This window comes from Pristis pectinata, chromosome 12 (assembly GCF_009764475.1).
Source record: "Pristis pectinata isolate sPriPec2 chromosome 12, sPriPec2.1.pri, whole genome shotgun sequence".
Lineage (NCBI taxonomy): Eukaryota > Metazoa > Chordata > Chondrichthyes > Rhinopristiformes > Pristidae > Pristis > Pristis pectinata.
In genome coordinates this window covers 37,241,487-37,268,360 of record NC_067416.1, presented here as the reverse complement: position 1 = coordinate 37,268,360, position 26,874 = coordinate 37,241,487, and the positions used below count along the sequence as shown (strand labels likewise).

The 26,874-nt window shown below is 44.7% G+C and overlaps 1 protein-coding gene across 1 annotated transcript in view; it reads left to right on the top strand.

Annotated features, from left to right (window-relative positions):
• The first annotated feature begins 693 nt into the window (after positions 1 to 693).
• The window catches only part of ipmkb (inositol polyphosphate multikinase b), an 84,170-nt gene continuing 57,989 nt past the window's right edge, over positions 694 to 26,874 (top strand). Inside the window, exons 1-2 of the mRNA XM_052027735.1 lie at positions 694 to 1,065; positions 7,498 to 7,583. Coding sequence (XP_051883695.1) covers positions 945 to 1,065; positions 7,498 to 7,583 — 207 coding nt within the window. The 5' untranslated portion in view covers positions 694 to 944. The remainder of the gene's footprint in view (positions 1,066 to 7,497; positions 7,584 to 26,874) is intronic.

Below are 26,874 nucleotides of genomic sequence, written 5' to 3'. Positions count from 1 at the left end.
TTATTTGCATCCCCACTTGCACCCCAGCCCTGATGATTGACGCTCAGCCCAGCACATTATTTCCATCACCACTTGCACCCCAAGCCTGATGTTTGACGCTCAGCCCAGCACCATGCCCGGGCTGCATTATTTGCATCCCCACTTGCACCCCTGATGTTTGACGCTCAACCCAGCACCTTGCCCGGGCTGCATTATTTGCATCCCCACTTGCACCCCAGCCCTGATGTTTGACGCTCAGCCCAGCACCATGCCCGGGCTGCATTATTTGCATCCCCACTTGCACCCCTGATGTTTGACGCTCAACCCAGCACCTTGCCCGGGCTGCATTATTTGCATCCCCACTTGCACCCCAGCCCTGATGTTTGACGCTCAGCCCAGTACCATGCCCGGGCTGCATTATTTGCATCCTCACTTGCACCCCAGCCCTGATGATTGACGCTCAGCCCAGCACATTATTTCCATCACCACTTGCACCCCAGGCCTGATGTTTGACGCTCAGCCCAGCACCATGCCCGGGCTGCATTATTTGCATCCCCACTTGCACCCCAGCCCTGATGTTTGACGCTCAGCCCAGCACCATGCCCGGGCTGCATTATCTGCATCCCCACTTGCACCCCAGCCCTGATGTTTGACGCTCTGCCCAGCACCATGCCCGGGCTGCATTATTTGCATCCCCACTTGCACCCCAGCCCTGATGTTTGATGCTCAGCCCAGCACCTTGCCCGGGCTACGCTCTCCCAGCTTGGCGGCCGTGCGCGTTGGCGTCAGTTCCGGCGCCGTGCGGCCGGACTCGGGGAGGGACGCGGAAGCGCGGTGCTCCGGGGGCGGAGGAGTCTCCATGGGTTTGAGGCGGCGGCGGCCGAGCCACGGCCTGTCCCGGGGAGTCGGGACGCTCGGCGGATAGGTTCCCTCTTTCACTAGGTTGGTCGGCCGGCCGGCGGGCGATGGAGAGCGGGGTGAGCGCGGGCGGCCAGGCCCCGGGCCTGGGGCTCCACCGCTTCCCGAACGGCTGCACCCCCCTCAGCCACCAGGTCGCCGGACACAAGTACGGGAAATCGGAGCTGGGTGAGTGCGCCGCGGGCACCGCGCCCCTCGCCGCCGGGGGAGGCTGTGACAGGGCTCCCGGCCCGACCGGTCATCGCAGCACCACACCCGTCCCCCAACTTCCAGCGGCTCCCCGGCGTGCAACCCCAGCGCTCTCCCCCCACCCCAGCACGAATCCCCAGGATCTCCCCCCCCCCAGCCCCGAATCCCCAGGATCTGCCCCCCCCAGCCCCGAATCCCCAGGATCTCCCCCCCCCCCCCAGCACGAATCCCCAGGATCTCCCCCCCCCCCAGCCCCGAATCCCCAGGATCTCCCCCCCCAGCCCCGAATCCCCAGGATCTTCCCCCCCCCAGCCCCGAATCCCCAGGATCTCCCCCCCCAGCACCGAATCCCCAGGATCTTCCCCCCCCCCAGCACCGAATCCCCAGGATCTTCCCCCCCAGCACCGAATCCCCAGGATCTTCCCCCCCCCCAGCACCGAATCCCCAGGATCTCCCCCCCCAGCACCGAATCCCCAGGATCTCCCCCCCCCCAGCACCGAATCCCCAGGATCTCCCCCCCCCCAGCACCGAATCCCCCGGATCTCCCCCCCCCCAGCACCGAATCCCCAGGATCTCCCCCCCCCCCAGCACCGAATCCCCAGGATCTCCCCCCCCCCAGCACCGAATCCCCAGGATCTCCCCCCCCCAGCACCGAATCCCCAGGATCTCCCCCCCCCCCAGCACCGAATCCCCAGGATCTCCCCCCCCCCAGCACCGAATCCCCAGGATCTCCCCCCCCCCAGCACCGAATCCCCAGGATCTCCCCCCCCCCAGCACCGAATCCCCAGGATCTCCCCCCCCCCAGCACCGAATCCCCAGGATCTCCCCCCCCCCCCAGCACCGAATCCCCAGGATCTCCCCCCCCCCCCCCAGCACTGAATCCCCAGGATCTCTCCCCCCCCCCCCCCAGCACTGAATCCCCCGGATCTCCCCCCCCCCAGCACTGAATCCCCAGGATCTCCCCCCCCCCCCAGCACTGAATCCCCAGGATCTCCCCCCCCCCAGCACTGAATCCCCAGGATCCACCCCCAGCACCGAATCCCCAGGATCTCTTCCCCCTCCCAGCACCAAATCCCCAGGATCTCTGTTCCCCCCCCCCAGCACCGAATCCCCAGGATCTCCCCCCCCCCCAGCACCGAATCCCCAGGATCCACCCCCAGCACCGAATCCCCAGGATCTCTTCCCCACCCCAGCACCAAATCCCCAGGATCTCTTTTCCCCCCTCCCAGCACCGAATCCCCAGGATCTCCCCCCCCCCCCCCAGCACCGAATCCCCAGGATCTCCCCCCCCCCCCAGCACCGAATCCCCCCCCCCCCAGCACCGAATCCCCAGGATCTCCCCCCCCCCCAGCACCGAATCCCCAGGATCTCCCCCCCCCCAGCACCGAATCCCCAGGATCTCCCCCCCCCCCAGCACCGAATCCCCAGGATCTCCCCCCCCAGCACCGAATCCCCAGGATCTCCCCCCCCCAGCACCGAATCCCCAGGATCTCCCCCCCCCAGCACCGAATCCCCAGGATCTCCCCCCCCCAGCACCGAATCCCCAGGATCTCCCCCCCCAGCACCGAATCCCCAGGATCTCCCCCCCCCAGCACCGAATCCCCAGGATCTCCCCCCCCCAGCACCGAATCCCCAGGATCTCCCCCCCCCAGCACCGAATCCCCAGGATCTCCCCCCCCAGCACCGAATCCCCAGGATCCACCCCCAGCACCGAATCCCCAGGATCTCTTCCCCACCCCAGCACCAAATCCCCAGGATCTCCTCTCCCCCCCCCCCCCCCCCAGCACTGTATCACCAGGATCCTCCCCCCCCCCCCCCTCCTCAGCACTGAATCCCCAGGATCTCCCCCCCCCCCCAAGCACCGAATCCCCAGGATCTCCCCCCCAGCACTGAATCCCCCTAGTCCACCCCACCCACACTCACCCCAGACCCGCAACACAGAAATCCCACCAACAGTCACCCCCTCCATCCACCTACTCTTATTACTAAAACCGAGCCAGACCACATGCCCACCACAGATCCCCTGATACTGAACCCCTGAGCCCCCCACCCCACCCCCATTTCACACCCCGGCCGGACCACACACCCCAGGACCCCAAGTACCAAACCCATCCAACACTGAACTCCCATCAACTGTGGACACCACACCACCCAACTTCCACTGGCTCCCTGACACACATGACAACAGTGTATTCCCCCCCATACCCCCCCACCCCACCAACACCTAACACCAAACCCCTCACCCCACCCACCCCATTACTAATCCCCAGCTGGACCATACACACCCCAGTCTTCCCCAAAAGTGAACCCTCACCCCATTACCAATTCCCAGCCAGACTACATGCGTCCCAGACCCTACCCCCCATGTGGTTTCCTGTATTGGATGAGCAGATACTCTTGCGTGTGAGGAAGTTCAATAAATCGTCACTGAATTAATAGATTTTTTTTTGCTGGTACAAAACGAAAATGCTGTAAAGACTTATCTGTTCATGCCTCACCTTCTAACAATTCAGGTAATTGACCTTTCATTGGAATCTTCGTACTCGCGGGCGTAGGTTTAAGTTGAGAGGGGGAAAAGTTTAAAGGTGAATTACAAGGCAATTTTTTTTACACTAAGGGTGGTTGGTGTCTGGAACGTGCTGCCAGATGAAGTGGTAGAAGCAGATACACCAGCAAGTTTAAGAAGCATTTAGACACGCATGAACAGGCAAGGGATAGAGAGAGAGAAAAAGGACTCCAGATGCTGGAATCTGGAGCAACAAACAGTCTGCTGGAGGAACTCAGCGGGTTGAGCAGCATCTTTGTTGGGGGGGGGGGGGGGGGTGGAAGAGGAGGAACTGTTGACAATTCTAGTCAAAGCTCTGCATCAGGGTGAAGAGGGTTGATAGCCAGTATAAAGAGGACAGGGGGAGTGGTGAGACAGGGGATTGGTGGACCAAAGAGGGGGAAGGATGATGGGCAGATGGAACCAGGTACGAGAGGGGGAGGGGTGGAGTTGGGAGACAGGCAGGTGGACAATCGATGGAGGCAGACAAAACAAGGCAGATGCAGCCAGATGGTGGGAGGGTAAAGGTGGAGGCAGCTAGGAGGGTGATAAGCAGGAACTCAAAAGGCCACCAGTGCTGGAATCTGATAATTAAGGTGATAATGGGAACCATTAGAGAAGAGGTGAAGGGCAGATAGAACCAGATGGTGGGGGGGAGAAGCTGGTGGGTGAAATCTGTGGGTACTGGATGGATGGAACCAGAGGGGGATGAAAATGTGTGATGGGGGGGCTGGAGGAGTGAGTGGGGGAAAAAGGATGAAAATGGGAGGTCAGGAGGAGGACTGGATGGAGAGAGAGGGGTAGGGGTGGGTGGGGGGGGGCCACACCGGGGGTGGGCGTTATCTGAAATTGGAGGAATATGGATCTTGTGCAGGCAGTTGTGATTAGTTTAGATTGGTGTCATGGTCAGTGCAGACGTGGGCCGAACGGCCTGCTTCTGTGCTGTACTGTTCTGTTCTCTGTATCTTCATGGATGCTGCCTGACTTGCTGAGTACTTCCAACATTTTCTGTTTTATTTTGGTTTTCCTCCATCTGCATTTTTCAGTATTTGGTATATTTCGGCAGGTGTTGGTTAAGGAGGCATATTAGTCAAAGCAGCATAATTTTCTGTACCTCATATGAGCAAACAAGCGCAGCCTTGATTTAATCCATCTTGTGCAGGACTGCACTTTCAGCTATTGAGGAATCTTGCTGCCTCTCCCAATCAACTTTTGTGAGTTCCTGTCTGATCAGCCTTCACCCAATTTCCGACTTCAACTTGAGGACGAGTCGTATCTTTTTCCATAACAATCATGAAGCTAATAAAATTATGTCACGTGTTCCAAAATGCTCCCTCATGGACACATCATCTACTTGCCTGGCCTCATTTCCTAAGAGGACGTTGAGTGTAGCCTCTTCTCTGGTAGGGACTTCTACATATTGCTTCAGAAAAGTGTCCTGGACACAATGTTACAACCATATTATCCTTACACCTATCTGTGATTTCTCTTCGTATTTGCTGATCAAACTCCCTCTAGCTATTGGGGGGCCTATAGTATAATCCCATCAAAGTGATCACCCCTTTCTTATTTCCATTTCTTAGTCTTACCCATATGACCTTGCTAGGCATTCCCCTGGGATATCCTCTCTAAGTACTGCAGTGAAGTTCTCCCTAATCAATAGTGTAACTCACCCTTCTCTCTTGCCTTCATCTCTGTCATGCTGGAAGCGTTAATACCCTGAAACCTTGAGCTGCCAGTCCAGCCCATCCCTCAACTATGTTTCCATAATAGCTGTAATATCACAATCCCATGTGCCGATCCATGCCCTGAGTTCATTTTCCTTACCTGTGAGGCTTCTTACATTAAAATAAATGCAGTTTAGCCCTTCAGACCTTCCACGCTCTCTGTCCTGCCCCTGCCTGGTCTGTCTACTGGGCTTGCTTGCTTTAACCTTGATATTTAGTTCAGCTTTCTAATATGTTACTCTTACTACGTTGGATCCTACTCCAGTTCCAGTCTAGTTTAAATCCTGAGTAGCACCAGCAAATCTCCCCACAAAGATATTGATCCCCCTCTGGGTAAGATGCAACCTGTCCCTCTTTGTACAAGTTACTTTTGCCCCAGAGATCCCACTGTTCCAAGTAGCTGAATCCTTCCCATCTGCACCAGCTCTTCAGCCGGGCATTCATTTGCCCCATTCTCCTATTTCTACCCTTGGTATCACTTTTTTGAAGCAAGGAGAATAACTACAACTTTTCCAAGCTAACCTTGCAGTTGAAGTTCCTCATCCCTAAAACCATTATGGTAAATTTTCTGCATCCTTTTCCAGAGCCCTCATGTCTTTCCCAAAATGAGGTGACTAGAGTTGGATGCATAACCATTGTGGTCTACTAAATATTCAGTTAAGATTCAACATAAACTCCCTATTTTTGTAGTTGATTTCTCCCCTTATGAATTTCAGAATTCAATTTGCTCACCTGTACTAGTATTTACACTCTGTTTGCAGAAGTTATAACAAGACCAGCCAAGGAATGTTTTAGAAATTAAGGCCCTATGAAGATTTCAGTAGTTGGAAGAGGGCCAGAGTTGGGCACTTTTATGGGCAAGGCAATAGGTAGTCTTATCATGGCATGGAAATGAAGTCCAAAACTAAGCTCTGGTCAGATTTGGCACCAAGGTTGCAAACAGTCTGGTTTCAGGAGAGAGTGATGAGTTTGTGGTAGGGATTGAAAATGCAGAGTCAGTGGAAATTACTGCACATCCAACACTGCACATCAAGGGAATAATTCAACAACTTAGGGGTGGTAAGAAAAGTACTGGTGACGTAAAGGTAGGTGAACTCGGCATAGATGTGGGAATTGAACCTTTGCTGTTGGATATTGTCGCTGAGAAGTGTGTAGATGAGAAATGGAAGTGGCCAAGCATCTTTGAGAGACTTTTGAATATAGCAGTGCAAGCACAGGAAGACAAGCCATTGCTGACTACCACTGTTTGGATAAGAATGGAACCAAGTGAATGCAGTCCCATGCACCTGGATGACAGTGGAGAGACATAGGAGATGGATGAGTGTATTGAAGGCTGCCGAAAAATTTTAGAACAAAGGAGGAAAGATTACTTCTGCCACAGTCATATAGAATAACAAAGAAGTTTTGGTACTGTGGTAGGGTAGAATCCTGATTGGAGAGACTTGAGCAAGGACCTTTGTTTAAGATGAGTGTGGTTTCGAGGTGCTACAATACATTCAAGAGAATCTGTTGTTTTTTTTAGAGTGGTAATGACAGCAGATTTGAAAGAGGGCAGTCCCTGAAGGTTGAACCATTAACAATATCAGCTAACCTAGAGGCCAGGAAGGGAAGTTAGATGCTCATGGGTCTAAAGTCATGTGAGGCAGAGTGGGACATTGGGTAGAGTTAATTTGCAGAGAGTTTGAACAGAATTAGGGAAACTGGAAGAAGAAAAAGTTTAGCATTAAGACTGGAAGAAACATTAGAATTTGTGGCTTGTTGGAAAGAAGGGAAGTGGTACAACAGAAGTAGCAGATGGGATGATTTATGTCTCGATGTTGAATTTGTCCAAAGCCATTGCACTTTGTGGGTGTGAGCTGAAGGAGGCAGGAGTGGGGTTAAAGAAAATACTGGGCAGTACAGTAGCCAGGGATTACTATTGCAGGCCTTGGGATAGTGACCAGTTTTTTTAAAATGAGAACATGGTCCAATGGTGGTTTATGTGCTCTATCCAAATCTGAGTAAATGTGGAAGCCATGTACTTTAAAAACCAATGCTCAAACACGTTGGTTGCATGGCTTTACTTTTGGAGTTGCATAGGTAAGGAGAGTGCTGGATGTATGAAAGCATAATTTCACAAGCGATTTATCTTATTTCTAGGTATGTTACAACATCCAGATGGCACAGTATTAAAACAGTTGCAACCACCTCCTCGTGGACCCAGAGAGATGAATTTCTACAACATGGTAATTGCTGTTTTTGTAGATCATTATATGAGGTGTAATTGGCCTTTATTACTGCTAAATTGTAACTAAAGCAGAGCCGAAAACTTGTGTACACAGATGCTATCTGCAAAATAGTGGATAAATAGGCCCAGTTTTGTGTGGCTGTGATATCCCAGCTGGAATGATACACTCGATAGATGCAATGTATGTTGTAGTGCAAGTCAAACCATGGTGCTATCCTGAGACTTATTGATGCAGGCTTGGTATGACAGAAAGATGGAAGCAGGTCATCTAAATGCATGCTTGTGAAATGGAAAGGTTCTTGTTGTGTCCAGAGGCACCCCCCCCCCGTCTCTCAAGCTACCTCACCTCCCAATCTAAACGTTACATCAGCCTGACAAATTTTACTTATGTCCGGTGTAGTGATATGGAGAGCAGAAATTCATGTGAACAATTAATATTGAATTAAATTTATCTCAAATAAATATTGCATAGTGATTTCAGATAAAAATGAGCTGGTTAACGTTTGAAAACAATAGGAATTTCTCTGTTATTAACCTAGAGGTAGCTTTGTTGTTTTCCTGTTACAACATCACGCACATTACATGGTTCCAATTGTTTACATCTCAAGTTTGTTAGATCCCTTGAACTTCAAGATCCTGATGACAAAATCTTCTTTCTCTAGCACTGATAGTTAATCCATATCTTATGTATGTTAGTGTTTGGGCCTTGATTAAACGAAATCATGGTTCTAAACAATTTCTGTTTGACACAATATACTCCTAGTCTCTGATTCCTAGCTCAGTCTTTGTTATATTCTTTCAGAGTTAATGGAGCTAGATGACCTGTTCACAAATGTCTGCCACTGTAAGCCTGCATTAGATTTCTGGAGCAATATGGGTTTATAGTCATGCTGTACTTGTGTAGATGACTGCAGAATGATGGCTTTAATACCACTGCCAGGATAGTAGGCATTGACCTACGCCACCTGCCCTTATGACTGATGTTGAGGACATGAAGTTCCTATTGGTTCCAGTATATGGCAGAGCTGGCATGTGATGTCCACTTGGCAGTGTGCGTGCTGTCTGTGTTCTCTGCACCACAAGGAATCTTGCAATTGTATGAAAGCTGCATATTTGTTCTTTCAGCTTTCATTGGCAAGGTTGAATGAAATGCGGTTCCTTCTCTTTGAATAGAGAGTCTCAGTAAACTTCTGTATGCTATTTTAGACAGCAGACTGTGAGATGTTGGTCTGAGTCTAGCTCCAGCCTTGGAGTAGCACGTTTGGTTTATGGCTACCATTAGCTCAAACATCACTGATAATGTAAGCCTTGCCCTGCTCTGGTTAAGATGTTAGCAAGTGAGATATTTCAGAGATTATTGAAATGCATGTTGTTCATCGCTGAGGTTCCAGTATTGCAAATCCTTTCTCCCCTCTCTGTTGGACTCTTCCAGCAGTTTGTCTTGCTCTGCATGCCCTCTGCTTATTCTGCCAGACATTTTGTATTCCGAGGGTTCTCTATTAATTTTGAAGTTAGCAAAAGGTCCTTCAGCACCTGCCATGTAGAAGTGAACGACTTTGGATAACTATAGAAAGCAACAAATGCTAGTGTAATTGTAGCACAGGCAGAAAAAAAGGATCAGCCAGCAACTAAACTGTGAGTAGTTGATTCTTTCAAATTGGACTAAGTACTTCTGCCAAACACAGTTTCAGCTGTGCAAAGTTTAACGTGGACGTTGATAAGCTTCAGAAAGGTAATGTTGTTATCAAATCAGTGCTGCATGCTGATTACAATTAAGAAAGTCATATTTAGGTTTATCGTGCTTTAGTTCCAGTTTAAACAAAACAAAAAGTCTTCTGTTCCAAAATACCTTAGAAATAACTCAAATCATTTTGTGGTGTTCTTCGTGGTGTGGCTCCAAAAATTATAATAGTTTTTGTGAACAGGCAAATTTCTCCACTTGAAAACATCTCTAAGACAATGGTTCCTCATCAACCCTCTTCTACTGAACCCTTCAATCAAGATCACAATGAGACCATGGAAAATGTGGAGCATGTTTCATTCACGGAATTCACTGAATAGTGAGGGCAGATAGTGATGATGTCCACCACACCACAAATTCCATAGCTCCCTGGAAAAGAATGTTTGAAAAGTCAAGACTTCAAATCCAGCACCAAGCTTATGGTCTACCCAACAAAGTAGAGGACAAGCATTCAGGAAAATGCTGAGCATTTGAAGTCACTTCAAAACGGGTAGTTTGAATTGTGCTCGATTTCCATATCTACTCATCATGTAAAGCAATGACTACCTCACTTGTGGAATTCTTTACATCTGACAGAAGACCCATCAGTCAACTCAGTTTACTGTAATTCAAGTGCAAGCAATTCGTTCTTAACTTTCAGAGATGAACAAAGAAGAAGGGCTCAAAATTTTTTTCTTTAACGGTGATTTTGGAATTAGTGGAGCACAGTTACTCTGCAGGTTAATGACAATTAGAAGAGCTACATGTTTGATGAGTCCCACCATAACTTAAGAAATTCTGAATGGGAGATATCGTGTTGCTGAGGCATGAAAGGGTAAAGATAGCAGAGGTTTGGATCACAAACTTCCAATTCTCTTTGGGTATAGATGGGTTGGCAGAAGATTGAAAAATTTTAAATTTTAAACATTTGTTCTAAGTGGTTCAAAAACAGCAGCCAACATGGGTAGTGCAGGAGTTAGCTGTGGTGAAGAGACTTTAATCTAGTTCAAAATTAATTGTCAGTTAAAAGAACACAGGTTAATAGGGAACAATCAGCTTTATTTGTTAGAGGCAAGTTGTGTTTGATTAAAGTTTTGAAAAGAGGGGATTGATGAAGGCACTGCTGCTGATGTGTATATAGCCCTTCCAAAGGTCTGTTAAAATGCCGTGTAAACAACAAATCATCAAAATTGAAGTGCAAGGTAGTAAAGCAGTAATAGCAGCTTTAATATAAAACTGGCCAAAGGATGGAAAGCAGAAATGGTTGCCTTTTATACTGGAGTAAATTATGCCATAAAAGCAGTAAATGCTGGAAACTCTCAGCAGATCAGGCAGCATCTGTGGAAAGGAAACAGTTAACATTTGAAATCGAAAACTGTTAGAAGTTCTGATGAAGATTGTTTGACCTGAAACGTTAACTGTTTTTCCTTCCCCAGATGTTGCATGACTTGTTGAGTGATTCTAATGTTTTCTGCTTTTGTTACAAATTTCCAGCATTTGCAGTTTTTAAAATTTTCATTTATAGGGTAAATTATTTAGCAGTTCCTCCAAGGGTCCATGGTTGGACCACTGCCATTTTTTGATAATTATTAATGACCTGGGTTTACATGGCATAACTTCATAGCTTGCAGATGATATAAGTTTCTGAAAAGTAGTAACAGTGAGGGGAACATGAATTTGTAGAACAGTGAAGTTGACCGATGCTGAAGGAAGGTGTAAAGAGGTGCATACTTGTTTGTAGTGAGAATGAGGCAAGGCTTTTCATAACAGGTACAATACAGCCGGAATTACATCCACTTTTTGGAGAATGTCAAGGGAGAGGAGTTTGACTCGAATGGAACTTGTGTTATGAGCCTTGAGTTATGTGGAGAGACTGGAAAAGTTGAGGGTGTCCTTGCAGCACAAAAGGCTAAGGTGAGATTTAATTAAGATATTCAGAAGTGTAAGGATTTTAGTAGAATAATTGAGAAAATCCATTTGGTGGCAGAAGGGTCAGTAAACAAGAACAGGGCTACTTACCTTAGTGTCACTTTTCAGCACTCAATCTGTAGCCTTGTCAGTCATAGCTGTTCAAGTGCACATCCAGGTAAATCTGCCTTTACACTTCCAGCTCAGGTAGTCCCTTGAAGTTGAGGATGATTTGCTTCCACTCCAATTCTGTGGGTGCTGAGATGGCTAATGAGGTCAAGGAGGCTGCAGACTCTGCCACTGGTGGGAGAAGTGGTGTGGTTGGGTAGTCTGAGAGAAACTTGCCTACCTGTTTGCTCTTCTGTCTCAATCTGTACACTTCTAACAATGTGATTGCCCCTTTCTTTTTCCTCAGCTTCGATCCACATGGCTTCACTTGTTGATCTCTCTAGCACATCATAGCTTCTCACAGCTGTAATTGATTTCTTAGCCAATAAAGAGTGGTAGAAGCTACTGGTTGGTTTGCTTAGCTAGCTAGTGGACTTGGAGGACTTCTACTCCCGCCTTTGTTTGCCTGAACCGTGCAAACCAGAGTTGCCATTTCTGCCCTCCTTGAAGCTTTGTTTCATTCATGGCCATTAAATCATAGTCCCACATGTCTATCTGTACTCACCTTTCAAAGCCTTTGCTTCCATCATTCCATGTATTAAAGTACACACTATTATACACTGCCAAATTTTGTTTCCTTTTGCACCTACCTTTGTTTCCTCCATTTTCCAAAATTGTTCCTCTTCTTTCCAGACTTAGATGCAACTTTTGGCATCTAATTTTGCCTTTCCCTTATGCAACTGCTCACAGGCTCCCACACTCACGCTAATTTAGTTTAACCCATCTTCAATTAACGTACTTATATGAAACTACTGAATTACTCTATCATTGACCTACACTTTTCCATGGCTCCATGCAGTTCTCTTCCTGTGTGTAATAAATGAAAATTTAAGTAGTAAATAGTTAGTTATAGAGAGAGACAGCATGAAAACCAGGCCCTTTAGCCCACTGAGTCCATGCTGATCATCAATCACCCATTTACACTAAACCTTTGTTAATCCCAATTTATATTCTCCCCACTTCTCATCAACTCTCACTGGATTCTACCTCTCACCTGCACAGTAAGGGCACCTTACAATGGCTAATTAACCAACCAACCTGCATGTCTTAAGGATGTGGGACGAAACCAGAACACTTGGAGGAAACTCACGTGTTCACAGGGAGAACATGCAAACTTCACACAGACAGCACCCAAGGTCAGGATTGAACCCGTGTCTCTGGCGCTGTGAGATGGTAGCTTTACTGGAGCACTACTATGCCACGTGAGGTTATGGATTCCCAGCCTTTCTTCCTTTGACTCATGTATTTTGTATAGTGACGTTGCTACATAGTTTTTTGCTTTCTATCAGTTGTCCTGTCCACTTTCCCCAAATTATATCTTGTAATTTGCATTATATGTTTAATTTTTCTTAGGCACTTTGGGATTGAGGATGGCTTGCTTCCACTCAGGAGTGAAAGCTGCTTTTGTGTGATTTCTTATAATGTGGGATAGCTATTGCAAACCAGCCATCCTGTGGTTTTGACAGTGAGTGGTTAGTCCATTGGCATGGAGATCCAAGACCTACAGAGACTAGGCACTGCCGCACACATGCACACTTAAGTACACACAGATGCACTCTGACCAGTCACTCACCATGAAGATGGGCACAAAAACTTGCACACACTTTTTTTTCTTAGCCCTCTCCCTCAACTCTCCACCCTGGTCCTTTCCCTTAATCTACCTCCATCTTATCTCTTTCTCATAACTACCTCACTGTCTTGGTCACTATCCCTCTCTGCCATAACCACCCCCCCCACAAATTTGCCTTACTCACCTCAGTTAGCCCATTCCTTCATCTTATCTTGTCTCTCTTGATTCGCATGCATCTACCCAGGCCCTGAGGCTCTGCTTCTCCCTAATCTCCAGTTGCTAGCTCCTTACTCTTTCTAAGACTGAAGCTGCCCACTGATCAGTGTGGCTCACCCACTTCAGAGCTTCCCAAAGCTCAAATGCCCTCCTCTTTCCCCTGCTCTGTCAAGCAATTACATCACCCAAAGCCTGCAGACTATCCCAGAATTCCAGACCTCTCTCCCAGAATTTGTCAGGGAAATCTTCATCAGTTTTAACCATCAAAAGTGAACTGCATGTGGTCCTCATTTCACAATCATACTTGTACTTTTCACCAGTGTTTTATTTAACAATTTTATTCACAGATCTACAGGCAATGCTGCTTATCTGATGCTATGTGCCTGTGATGCTGCTGCAAGTAAGTTTTTCATTGCACCTGTGCATACATGTACTTGTGCACATGACAATAAACTCAACTTTGACTTGGAATGGATTTCTTTGATTTGAACATTTCTCTAATCACTCACTTTGCACACAGTCTCCATTGCAGCACCCAGTTGAAATTATAACATCTTGATTATCTCTTCAATGGGGCAATGAATATCTTGGTTTTTCAGGTCCTCAAAGTCTACTTCTCCAGCCAAAACAAAACACCTCTAACCTTTGATGGATCTACTTTTAACCATTTTTTCATCCTTTTGTATCCTTGGTCTTGGTCTTCTCTTACCATAATGGGAAATCCAATAGCAAAATTACATAAGAAGCCAAATTACTTTTAAGCTGAAATAGGCTTCCTGCTCATTAACTCTCAAATCTTTGCTTCCTTCAAATATCTGGAGGTGCCCTTCTCACACTTCCCTCAGATTTCTGGGTGGGAAATAAGATCAGTTTAGTTTTATAAACAAGACTCGGCTTGATTTTACCTTGCAGACTCTCTTGTTTTTAACAGTATAACTTCAAGTTTATTGTCATAGGCATACATACACAGGGTATAAATGAAAATTAACTTCTTGCAGCGGCAGCACAGTACATTACAAATATGACTTAAATTAACATAAATTATACATAGCTTACATGACAAATAAACAACAACACTAGTGCAAGTTGAGAGAGAGAGAAAAAAGAGTTATAGATCGAGGTTGTGTCAGATTATTCAGGTCGGTTCAAGAACCTGACGGCAGTGGGGAAGAAGCTGTTGTTGAGCCTTGAGATGTGGGTCTTCAGGCTCCTGTACTTCCTGCCTAATGGCATCATTGAGAAGAGAGCATGACCTGGGTGATGGGGCTCCCTGATGCTAGATATTGCCTTCCTGAGACATCGGCTCTTCTAGATGTCCTCAATGGCGGGGAGAGCTGTACCATGATGGAAGTGGCTGAGTCCACCACTCTCTTTAGTCTCTTGATTTCCTGTGCATTGGAGTTTCCATACCAGGTCATGATGCAACCAGTCCGAATGCTTTCCGCTGTACATCTGTTGAGGTTTGTGAGAGTTTTTGAACTTCCTTAAACTTCTAAGGAAGTAGAGATGCTGGCACGCCTTCCTTATGGTTGCATCCATGTGCTGGGCTATATTATGGTAGTTATGTTTCTCAGGTCTCTTTTCCCTATTTCCTCGTAACTCACCTCTATGTTGCATTGTTTTTTTTCCCTCCAGGATCCACATTAGAGAGCTTTTCAGGTTTAATGGGAGCCTGAGCACTGATAATTTTTTTATACCTGGCACATGTAGTTAAGATCCAGGTTCAGGCCAGGTGGCCTGAAAATGGAGGGATGAGATGCTGCTTAGGCTTGGGGTTCCACCAGTGTGGCATCTTTCAGTGGGCTTTATTGCAGGCATTGCTCTTGATGAAGGGTGCCTGACCCTGAATGTTTTCCTTCCCTGTCATTTTGGCTTAGGGACGCTTGCCAGCCTCAGTTCCTCTATGTCCCCTCCTGGCTTGCCAATGTATTGAGCCCGCTACCCTGGATATGGCATAAACACCACCACCAAACAAATTTTAAATTTAATTTATAAAAAATCTTTCCCAGTCTCATCCAAGCCTGGCCATATAGTCTGGCTCCACTGGCCCCATGTGGAGAAGCCAGGCCCCAATACACATTGTACTGAGACATGAGTGATTCCTTGGGCCTTAACATTTGCAAACCAAAGATCCTCGACCAGCCTGCCCCTGTTGTGTAACACTTCCCCCAAGGTAAAGATCCAGGAGAGCCTGAGGAAAATTGACAACTTCAGATTTCAGAAGCCACCTTTCAACGAAGGCAGTCTGGTCACGAAAGTCACCATTGTCTTTAGTGTGCCAGCGCAGCTTTTGCAGTCTGAGGAAAAGAGGCTTTGAAGCCTTAAGCCTGGCACAGAGCTTGTGCTGCTTTTGGTAGCGGTTATTCCTGCCCTCCTGTATCTTTCTGAGATGTGCACTACTTCTAACATGTTCGTCAAACCACAGGAGAGCTACTCTTTGCAAAATTGCCCAATTCCTCTGGCAGGATAAGTGCATCAACATCTGCGTTCTCTCCCAGGCCAACATCGTCAGTATTGAGGCTCACATTACACTCAGTCATCTTCAGTGTTTAGGCCATAATCATTCACAGGCCGAACACCAGACTCCTGAAGCAGGCATTTCACTTCTGGCTCCTACAAGGAAAGAGACCAGGTGAAAGAGAAATGATTCAAGAGCGCTCTCAAAGCTTTCTCAGGAATGTGTAACTTCCCCACTGACATGTGGAAAGCCCCAGCCTATAGCTGTTTAGAATGGAAAAAGGACATTGAGGATGGAATTGAAACCTTGGGAATACTCATAAACCCAGCATAAGGTGGAAAGAGCACATCACCTCCCAAATTATCCACCTGTCCAAACCATCAAGCACCTCCTGTCTTACCTGTGGCCGTGCCTGCGAGTCCCACTGCTAGCCTTATCAGCGATTTTAGAATCCACGGAGCTAAAGTGGAAACAAGTTATCCTCAACTCTAGGAGACTGCCTGAGAGGAGGAGGATTCCTTGCACAGGCTCCTTTTTAATTTCACAGGATTAAAAATGTGCAACATTTCAGACTTTAAAATAGAGTTCTTCAGCAATTCTTGTTTGCACTCTTTCAGCTCCTTTCATCTTCGGTGTTCACTGCTATAAGCCTTAGCTTTTTACCTGGTAGGATTCGATGATTAAAAAAATTCAAGAAAACAATTACAAGTGATTCTTTTGTCCAGATATCACCATGCTAGCCAGATATGATATGGGCTGCATTAGTGGTGCCACTTGATAGTAAGATTTTTATAACAAGATTTGTAGTTGTAGAGAGGGACAGTAATCACCCAGCATTTTGGGTGGTATGTGCAATTTCATGGAGCCAACGTCACAGAATGCACCTATACAAGAGGTCCAACTCTGGGCTGCTTCCATTAGGGTTGCACGGGATCCTTAACTGCAAAACTTCAGATAATAGGAAACATCCTGTGTACACTGCTTGTACGGTTAAAGAAGCATAATGTGCAATTTTATGAAGCCAATCTATAAATTGAAGTTCTTTACAATTGTAAGCATTGCTATATGCATACTCAACAATGTATAGTGCTACAAGTTAACAAAGCAGTAAAACTTGAATGGGCTTGTGTGATTTGACATGTATACATGTCATCAATTTGTCATCAGTGTCAATATTTACTCTTTTTGTCTTTTTCCCTCTCTTCTTTTCCTCTCCTTCCCTCCCTCCATGGGGCACCTGGCTCCATACCTTTGACCCATCCCCCGGTGGATCTGCTCTCCCCTCCTCCCCTTACACTTGCCTATCACTATCTCTTACCTGCATCTACCTATCACCACCTTGTGCCCACCCTGCCTCCCAATCTTTTGTCTACCTATCACTGCTCTGTTTCCCCCCCTGTATATTGGGCTTCCCCTTTTCCTCTCTTCAGTCCTGAAGAAGGGTCCTGACCCGAAACGTTGACTGTTTTTCTCCACAGATGCTGCCTGACTTGCTGAGTTCCTCCAGCATCTTGTTTTTTCATCCAGATTCCAGCAAGTGCAGTCCTTTGTTTCTCTCAATATTTACTCTGCATTCTGGAATTATTGAAAGAACTCTTGTTGATCCTCGTAGGTCAGATACACCTGGTATATTTTTTTTCTATGACATTTTAAATTATGAAATTTCATTTAAATCTGTTGTAGTGCAATCCGTATGTTATAGGCTGTTCATTGGAAGAGAACTTCAGAATAATCTGTCAATAAATTCTAACCTAACTAGTTTAGATGTGATAGTAGGTCGTGCATGAAATTTGTGAATTCTGAGGTGCTTTGGAAGGACGGATGAGAAAAATTTCAAATTAGAGGTACATGATGAAGGATTAAAGAATAGAGACTGGGGATCAATAAATCTACAAAAGTGGGGACTGAAATTATGCTTTATCTTTTTGGAAAAAAGCATACCCACACAGCCCTAGGTTTTATAAATGGGGGCACAGAACACACAAGTTGTTTTAAACCTAAAGGAGCATTGATAAGCATTCAGTTAGAATACTGAATCCAGTTTTGAGTACGCTATTTCAGGAAGGATGTCAAGTTCATGGAGATATTTTCATGGAGAAATTCACAAAAGATGCTATTAGGGATAAAATGCTTGATGAGCAGGTTAGAGAAACATGGTCTTCACAAGAACAAAAAGATGAAAGAAAAAGAAATCCATGTGTTTGAAATTGTGAACTGTTTGGATATTTTGAAAAAGAAAAATCTAGTTACAATGCTTGGTCAAAGTTATAAGTTTAATATCACTTTAGAAACAAAACTTAAGAGAATTACTTTTACAGTGTTGGGATGTCAAAACAGAATCTGTACTAGTTTCAAACATGAGTTTGGATTAAATAATCTCAAAAATTCTTATAAAGAACACAGAAGAAATTCCTAAAATAAAGACTAAATGTATAGCTCTCTACAGAGCCATTATAGTTGGGATGGGCTGAAAAATTCTTCCTGCATGCTCGGATTCTATGACTTCCATGCAGTAAGTATTGGTATTGGTTTATTATTGTCACTTGTACCGAGGTACAGTGAAAAACTTGTCTTGCGTACCAATTGTACAGGTCAATTCATTACATAGTGCAGTTACATTGAGTTAGTACAGAGTGCATTGAGATAGTGCAAGTAAAAACAATAACAGTACAAAGTGTCACAGCTACAGAGTGCAGTGCAATAAAGTGCAATGTCACAACAAGGTTGATTGTGAGGTCAGAGTCGATCTCATCGTAGGCTTTCCTTCATGTTATCTTGCAGCTTACTTTGAGAAAAAAAATTGTGAATTAGAATGGTTGATTTAATTAATTAACTTTGAAAGTTCTGTTGCATATCTTTCTGGTCCCTCCTTGTTTTTGAATGTTTGTTGCTAGGTAATATTATTAATGGCTTCCATCAGATCTGTCGAATTCTCTGTTGATCCCACTCTGTTTGCTTTGTAAGTTTCTGAAACCTAAAATATTCATGTCAGCACATTTCTTTCCACAGATCAAGCAACATTTCCAATTTCCTGTTCTGTTCTGTTCCACGCACTATTCAAGACCTATAGGGGCAGATCGATGACCTGTGTGCAGGTCTTTAACAAAACATGTATTGTTTGATAAAATAAGTCACATAATACAATATGGTTTTGTTAAATGCTTCATTGAATTTCATTTATTTTATTTCACTGTTTGTCTGCTTTATTAAGCAGTAGCTGCAATAAAAATATAGATTGCAGTGGTTGCTTATTGAGCCAGGTAGATTTTGTGCCCTTTTGAACCCTAACAATGATCAACACCATTTTTGCACATTTTCCAATTTGTTATTCAGGGTTTATAACTGAGACACCAGGTGATTTGTTTGAGTATTTGTCTTCCCTCCTTCATTAAAAAGGAATATCTGAAACCTTCCTGGCCAAGAGTAGAAGTTAATTACCTTAACTTTTACGTGAGCACACAATTTTTGGAAATTTAATTTTCTGAGGAAGACCACAAACAGTTTACTCTTTGTAATAAAATGTTAAACCATTTTGATTAACTTAACTGAAAGCTAGATTGATACTATAGAACATTAGATTGTTATATAGTCATAGAGCAATATAGCAGGGATAAAGGCCCTTCGGCCCAACGAGTCCATGCCGACCACTTTTTATCCACCTAGCTGGTCCCAATTTCCTGTGTTTTGCCCATATCCCTCCAGGCCCCTCCCCTCCATATACCTATCCAATATGATACTATTGTACCTGCCTCAACCACTTCCTCTGGCAGCTCATTCCATATACTCAACATCCTCTGCGTGAAAAAGTTGCCCCTCAGGTCCCTTTTAAATCTTTCCCCTCTCACCTTAAATCTATGCCCCCCAGTTTTGGACTCTCCGATCCTGGGAAAAGACTGTTACCATCCACCTTATCTATGCCTCTCATAATTTTAAACACTTCTATAAGCTCGCCCCTCATGCTCCTACGTTCCAAGGAATAAAGACCTAGCCTGGCCAACCTTTCCCTATAGCTCAGGCCCTCTAGTCCTGGCAACGTCCTTGTCAATCTTTTCTGCACTCTTTCCAGTTTAACCACATCTTTCCTATAACAGGGTGACCAAAACTGTACACAGTACTAGTGCAGTCTCATCAAGGACTTGTACAACTGCAACATAATGTCCCAACTCCTATACTCAGTGCTCTGACTGATGAAGGCCAGTGTGCTAAATGCCTTTTTCACCACCCTGTCTACCTGTGACGCCGTTTTCAACAAGCTATGCACTTGTACTCCTTGGTCCCTCTGTTCCATTACTCTCCCTAGTGCCTTACCATTAGTATAAGTCCTACGCTGGTTTGACTTTCCAAAATCATCACCTCACACTTCTCTGTATTGAAATCCATTTGCCACTACCCACTTCCCTAACTGATCAAGATCTCCTGTAATCTACGATAGCCTTCTTCACTATCAACAACACCTCCTAATTTTGTATCATCTGCAAACTTGCTGATCAAGTCTTGTGCATTCACATCCAATTATTTATATAAATAATGAATAACAAGGTAGATGTTGATCAAAATAATGTAAATTTGCACAAATAGGTAATGATTTAAAACTGCTTTGTGACTGTGGCCATATGGTATTGCCTTGGAAGGTGTGGTTTTGTAAAGGGAGAAGCACTATTCTTTCTTTCTGCCCCTCCTGATTAATCTTCCCTGCCACCCTCCAAAAGAAAATCTGATGTTAGAAGAGTGGTTATGGTTTAAAAAAAAGTCATGTATTTTGAAAGCTGAAGACAATGCAGTAGTTTTATTTCTTGAACATTGTGTCCATTATATGTGGCTGGGAGATTGTGGAAACAGAAGTTGCATTTTGGATCTGTGAGTGTGGTCTACCATTAGATAATGGCGGATATTTTTCTCAGCGCCATTGGGCAATCTTTGCACCATGTCCCCTAATAACAAATCACAAAATTATCTTGATCTTAGTCTTGAAGGTTTCTATTAATCTTGTACCTATAGCCTTTTGGGAGAGGGAATTTAGATTTCCATAACAATTTGTGGGGGAGGAAAAGGGTTTCTTTCTTTCAGTCCTTAATGGTTTTATACTAATTTTAAGATTTTGTGTTTTTGCTTTGATTTTCTGGATTTGCTGATCTGTCTGGATTCTTTCAAGAGGTAATGGTTACTCTTAGAAGTCCTTGATAAATAAGGTGCATCTATAGAGAGAGAAGAACAAAGTTAATTTATCTGGCCAATGCTATTTTAGTTTTGATGACCTGCTCGAATTGCTGCAGTTTAAAATAAAACCATATTTTTTCATGCTTACATTAGTGAAAATAAAAAAAACTGCAGATGCTGGAAATCTAAAATAAAAACAGAAAATGCTGGAAAAACTTGGCAGGTATGGCTGCATCTGTGGGAAGAGAAACAGTTAACGTTTAGATGGAAGACCTTTCGTCAGGACCCATTTGTTCTGATGAAAGGTCTTCGATCTGAAATGTTAGCACTGCTTTTTTTTCCCCACAGATATAGTCTGACCTGCTGAAAACTTCCAGCATTTTCTGTTTTCATTTTCCCACAGTTCTTGATTCAAGTATGCAGTCTGCAAGAATTTGTTGTATGTGATATTTTCTTTTCAGCAGCTGCTGTGTAAAACTTGAATGTTGTTCAGTTTATGGCTTGCTTTTGCTACAAAATAGCTAAGTAGCCTGTCAGAAAAGTTTATGACCAAAGCATGTCATGGTGCTTCAGGGATGTAATTTAAGATAACATGCTCCAATGCCAGATTAGTCTGCATACATGAACAACAAGAAAGATTGCTTGTTTTAGATGACTGTCTTCAAGTGGAGGGACAAAGTGCTGTGCTCTTGCATGTACCCTCTTGATTGATAAGTTAAACTGGCATTCTCTTCCTCATCTAGCATGAATTTTTAGAAAGGCCTGGCTTCTATAAAGTTTAACAAAAGTTGGCATTTAGTTAAAACTGTTCTCAAGCATTCTAGTTGCAATAAATATAGCTGCAGAATCTACAAAAGACAATCGCAAAACAATAGTGCAATACTGTGACAGTTTTTTAAAAAAATTGAAATCCCTATCAGTATTAAAATCATTTATCTCTCTCCCCTTTCCCCTGCCTAAATCTATCATTAGTAAGAGAGATCAGTAGGGATTGTTGATAAAGAGAGTTTCAGGAACTTACAATATGTTATGGAATGCAAAGAATGCATGTACTAAATGCAGGAAGAAATAACTTCAGCCATGTATAACATTCAAAGTACTGGTTATCTGTAGTTCCATAATTAAAAGATAGGAAGCTGACAGATCAAAAGATACGCATAGTGATATAAATATTTTCAGCCTGAGGCATTGGGATAAAATGGTGCTGATTCTGGTCACAGTCATAGAGTTGTACAGCATGGAAAAAGGCCCTTCTGCCCATATGTGTCCAGGCTGACCAAGATGTATATTCAAGCTAATCCCATTTCCCACCACTTGGCCCATATCCCTCCAATCTCTTGTCATCCATATAAGATAAGATTTCTTTGTTAGTCGTATGTACATCGAAACACACAGTGAAATACATCATTTGCGTAGTGTGTTCTGGGGGCAGCCCGCAAGTGTCACCACGCTTCCGGCGCCAACATAGCATGCCCACAACTTCCTAACCCGTACATCTTTGGAATGTGGGAGGAAACCGGAGCACCTGGAGGAAACCCACGCAGACACAGGGAGAACGTACAAACTCCTTACAGACAGTGGCCGGAATTGAACTCGGGTTGCTGGTACTGTCATAGCGTTACATTAACCGCTACACTATCGGGCCTGCCCTACACTACTGTGTATACTTGTTCAGATACTACTTAAATGTATCTAATGTATCTGCCTTAACCATCTCCTCTGGCAACTGGTTCCATATATCTACCACCCACTGTGTGTAAAAATAAAAGTTGCTCCTCAGGTTCTTATTAAAACTTTTACCTCTAACCTTAAAACCATGTCCTCCGGTTTTTGATTCCCCGACCCTGGAAGAAAGCCTGCTCACCCTATCTATGCCCCTCGTGATTCTGTATACCTCTATGAGATCATCCCTCAGCCTCCTGCACTCCAAGGAGTAAAGGTCCAGCCTGTCTAACCTCTCGCTATAACTCAGTCCTGACAACATACATGTAAATCTTTTTTGTACTCTTTCCAGTTTAATCACATCCTTCCTATAACAGGGTGACCAAAACAGAACATAATATGTGTGGCCTCACCAACGTCTTGTGCAATCACAACATAACCTCCCAGTTTCTATATTCAATGCCCTGACTGATGAAGGCCAGCATGCCAAAAGCCTTCTTCGCTGCCATGTCTACCTGTGACTCCACTTTAAGGGAACTATGCACCTGTACTCCAAGGTCCCTCAGTTCTACAACAGTACCCAGGGCCCTTCCGTTCAATGTAAAAGTCCTACCTTGATTTGTCCTTCCAAAGTGTAACACTCCGCACTTATCTGAATTAAATTCCATTTGCCATTCCTCAGCCCACCTATCCAGCTGATCACGATCTCGCTGCAATTCTTGATAGTCATCTTCACTGTCTACAACACTACCTATTTTAGTGTCATCTGAAAACTTATTCCTCGTATATTCTCATCCAAATCATTAACATAGATGACAAATAACAAAGGGCCCAGCACTGATCCCTGACCTCCAACAGACCTCCAGTCTGAGAAACATCCTTCCACCATCACCCTCTGTTTCCTACCATCTAGTTTGCTAGCTCTCCTTGGATGCCATGTGATCTAACCTTCCAGAGCAGCCTACCATGTGGAACCTTATCAAAAGCCTTACTGAAGTCCATATATACTACATCTACTGCCCTCCCTTCGTCAACCTTCCTCATCACTTCATCAAAAAACTCAATCAAATTTGTAAGGCAAGGACTCCCATGCATAATGCCATGCTGGCTACCCCTAATCAACCCCTGCCTTTCTCAATGTAAATATACAGTGGCATGCAGAAGTTTGGGCACCCCTGGTCAAAATTTCTATTACTGCGAATAGCTAAGTGAGTAAAAGATGACTTGATTTCCAAAAGGCATAAAGTTAAAGATGACACATTTCTTTAATATTTTAAGCAAGATTACTTTTTTATTTCCATCTTTTACAGTTTCAAAATAACAAAAAAGGAAAAGGGCCCGAAGCAAAAGTTTGGGCACCCTGCATGGTCAGTACTTCGTAACGCCCCCTTTAGCAACTATCACAGCTTGTAAACGCTTTCTGCAGCCAGCTAAGAGTCTTTTGAGGTCTATCCACAGATTTTTGATGATGTTTAGGTCGGGGACTGTGAAGGCCATGGCAAAACCTTCAGCTTGTGCCTCTTGAGGTAGTCCATTGTGGATTTTGAGGTGTGTTCAGGATCATTATCCTGTTTTAGAAGCCATCCTCTTTTCATCTTCAGCTGTTTTACAGACGGTGTGATGTTTGCTTCCAGAATTTGTTGGTATTTAATTTAATTCATCACTCTACCAGTGAAATGTTCCCCGTGCCACTGGCTGCAACATAAGCCCAAAGCATGATCGATCCACCCCAGTGCTTAACAGTTGGAGAGGTGTTCTTTTCATGAAATTCTGCACCCTTTTTTCTCCAAACTTTCCTGCGTCCTCACCACAAAATTCAGCATTAGAAGTTTGCAAAGGAACATCTAAACAAGCCTGATGCATTTTGGAAACAAGTCCTGTGGACTGATGAAGTTAAAATAGAACTTTTTGGCCGCAATGAGCAAATTTGCACGGGGTTTTGCCATGGCCTTCACAGTCCCCGACCTAAACATCACCAGGGGTGCCCAAACTTTTGCATGCCAGTGTATCTTATCCCTCAGAATGATTTCCAGCAACTTGCCTATCATGGATGTGAGGCTAACGGGTCTATAATAACCATTTAGCCCTTCTTAAATAAAGTTACAACATTTGTTATCCTCCAGTCTTCTGGCACCTCACCGGAGGATAGTGATGTTGCAAATATCTCAGTGAGGGCTCCCACAGTTTCTTCTCTAGCTTCCCATAGTGTTCTTGAATATACCTCATCTGGACCTGGAGATTTGTCTACCTTTATCCATCTTAACACATGCAACACCTCCTCTGCTGTAACATGGACTGCTCCCAAAATATCTCCATTAACTTTGCCAGGTTCTCTAGTCTTCACATCTTTCTCCATGGTAAAAACAGAGGAGAAATAATCATTGAGAACACAGCCCATCTCTCGTGGGTCTGCACATAGATTTCCATCTTGGTCTTTGAGGGCCAGTTGCTCTTTTTCCTTTAATATACTAAAGTCTCTTAAGATTCTCCTTAATTTTCTCTGCCAGAGTTATCTCATGCCTCCTCTTGGCCCTCCTAATTTCCTCCTTGAGTATACTCCAGCATCCTCTGTATATCTCCAGTGATTCACTTGATCCCAGCCGCCTCCTTTTCCTTAACCAGACTTGCAACATTCCATGACGTTCAGGGTTCTCAACTTACAGCGCTGTGCCTTTTACTTCAACGTGAACATGTAGCCCTTGAACCTTTGCTATCTCACTTTTAAAAACTCCCCACTTGAGGTATCTTTGCCCACAAACAGCCTAGCCTAATCAACTTTTGCAAGCTCCTGTCTAATACAATCAAAATTCACCTTGCCCCAATTCAGAACTGGAACCTGTAGACCAGTTCTGTCCCTTTTCATAACTATTTTACAATTAACGGAACTATGGCCACTGGTCCCAAAGTGCCCCCTTACTGTGACCTTAGTCACTTGCCCTTCCTTGTTTCCCAAGAGTAGATCAAGCTTTGCCCCCTCCCTGATAGGGCCCTCTAAGTACTACATAAGGAAACATTGTTGAACACAGTGAATAAATTCCACCCCATCTAGATTTTTAACACTATGGCAATCCCAGTCAATGTTAGGAAAGTTTAAAATCTCCTATGATGACACCTCTATTATTTTTACAACTCTCCTCAATCTCCCTGCACATCTGTTTCTTTAAGTTCCGAGGACTACTTGGGGGCCTATAGTACAATCCCAACAAGGTGATCATCCCCTTATTTCTCAGTTCCACCCATAAAGCCTCACCAGATGATCCTTCAGTAATGTCATCTCTAACTACTGCTGTGATGTTCCCCTTAATCAAAAAAGCAACTCCCTCTCCTCCCTTCCCTCCACTTCTATCTTGCCTAAAGCACCTGTATCCAGGCACATTAAGCTGCCACTCCTGCCCTTCCCTTGGCTGCATTTCTGTAATGGCTATAATAATCCCACGTACCTATCCATGACCTAAATTCATCCGCCTTACCTGTCAGACCTCTTGCATTGAAGTAAATGCAATTTAATCCAACTGACTTTCCTTGCTCTTCGCCATGCTCTTTCCTGTCCTGCCTGTTCAATTTGCTGTCACTGTCTGTCACTGTCTATCACTGTTCTGCCTCTCAATTGCATCACTTCTACTTAGGACCCCACCCCCCCTGCCAATCTAGTTTAAACCCTACCTAGTAGCACAAGCAAATCTGCCCCCAAGTATATTGGTCCCCCTCCAGTTTAGGTGTAACCAGTCCCTCTTGTACAGGTCACCCCTGCCCCAGAAGAAATCCCAATGGTCCAAAAATCTGAATCCCTGCTCCCTGCACCAATTCTTTAGCCATGCATTCATCTGCCACATGCTCCTTGCTCCTATTCTTTCCCTCACTAACGTGTGGCACAGATGGCAATCCTGGAGGCCCTGCTTCTTCTTCTCAAACTCCCTATATTCATTCCGCAGGACCTCATCTCTATTTCTACCTCTGTGACAATGTGCACAACAATCGCTGGCAGCAACACCACCCCCCCCCCCCCCCCCCCCCAACACCTTCAGGAATGGTCGTGTTAAGGTTCCCTACGCTGCCAAATCTGTCACTCCCATGCAATGCAGTCAGGGGTGGTGTAAGATTGGAGTTCCTATTCATTTGAGTGGGATGCCCCTTCTGGAGACTAACTAACTTTTTTACTTAATTAAAAATGTTAAAATAAAATTAATTATTTCTTTGTGTTTTAATGTTATTCTTATTATAAATAATATAAATATTTTTAATTATGTAAATAAATGTTAAGTTTTTAAACATCTCTGCATGTCAGTGGCATTAAATGCTGTCAGAAAAAGCCAGCTTTGACAGGTGGTAAAGCCCCACCCAGCCTTGCCTCCTGTCAAAGGCTGTTATGGTAATCTGGTGTTAGTGCCTCAACAGCATGTCTCCTGAGGTCCATTTGCTGTTGAGGCCTC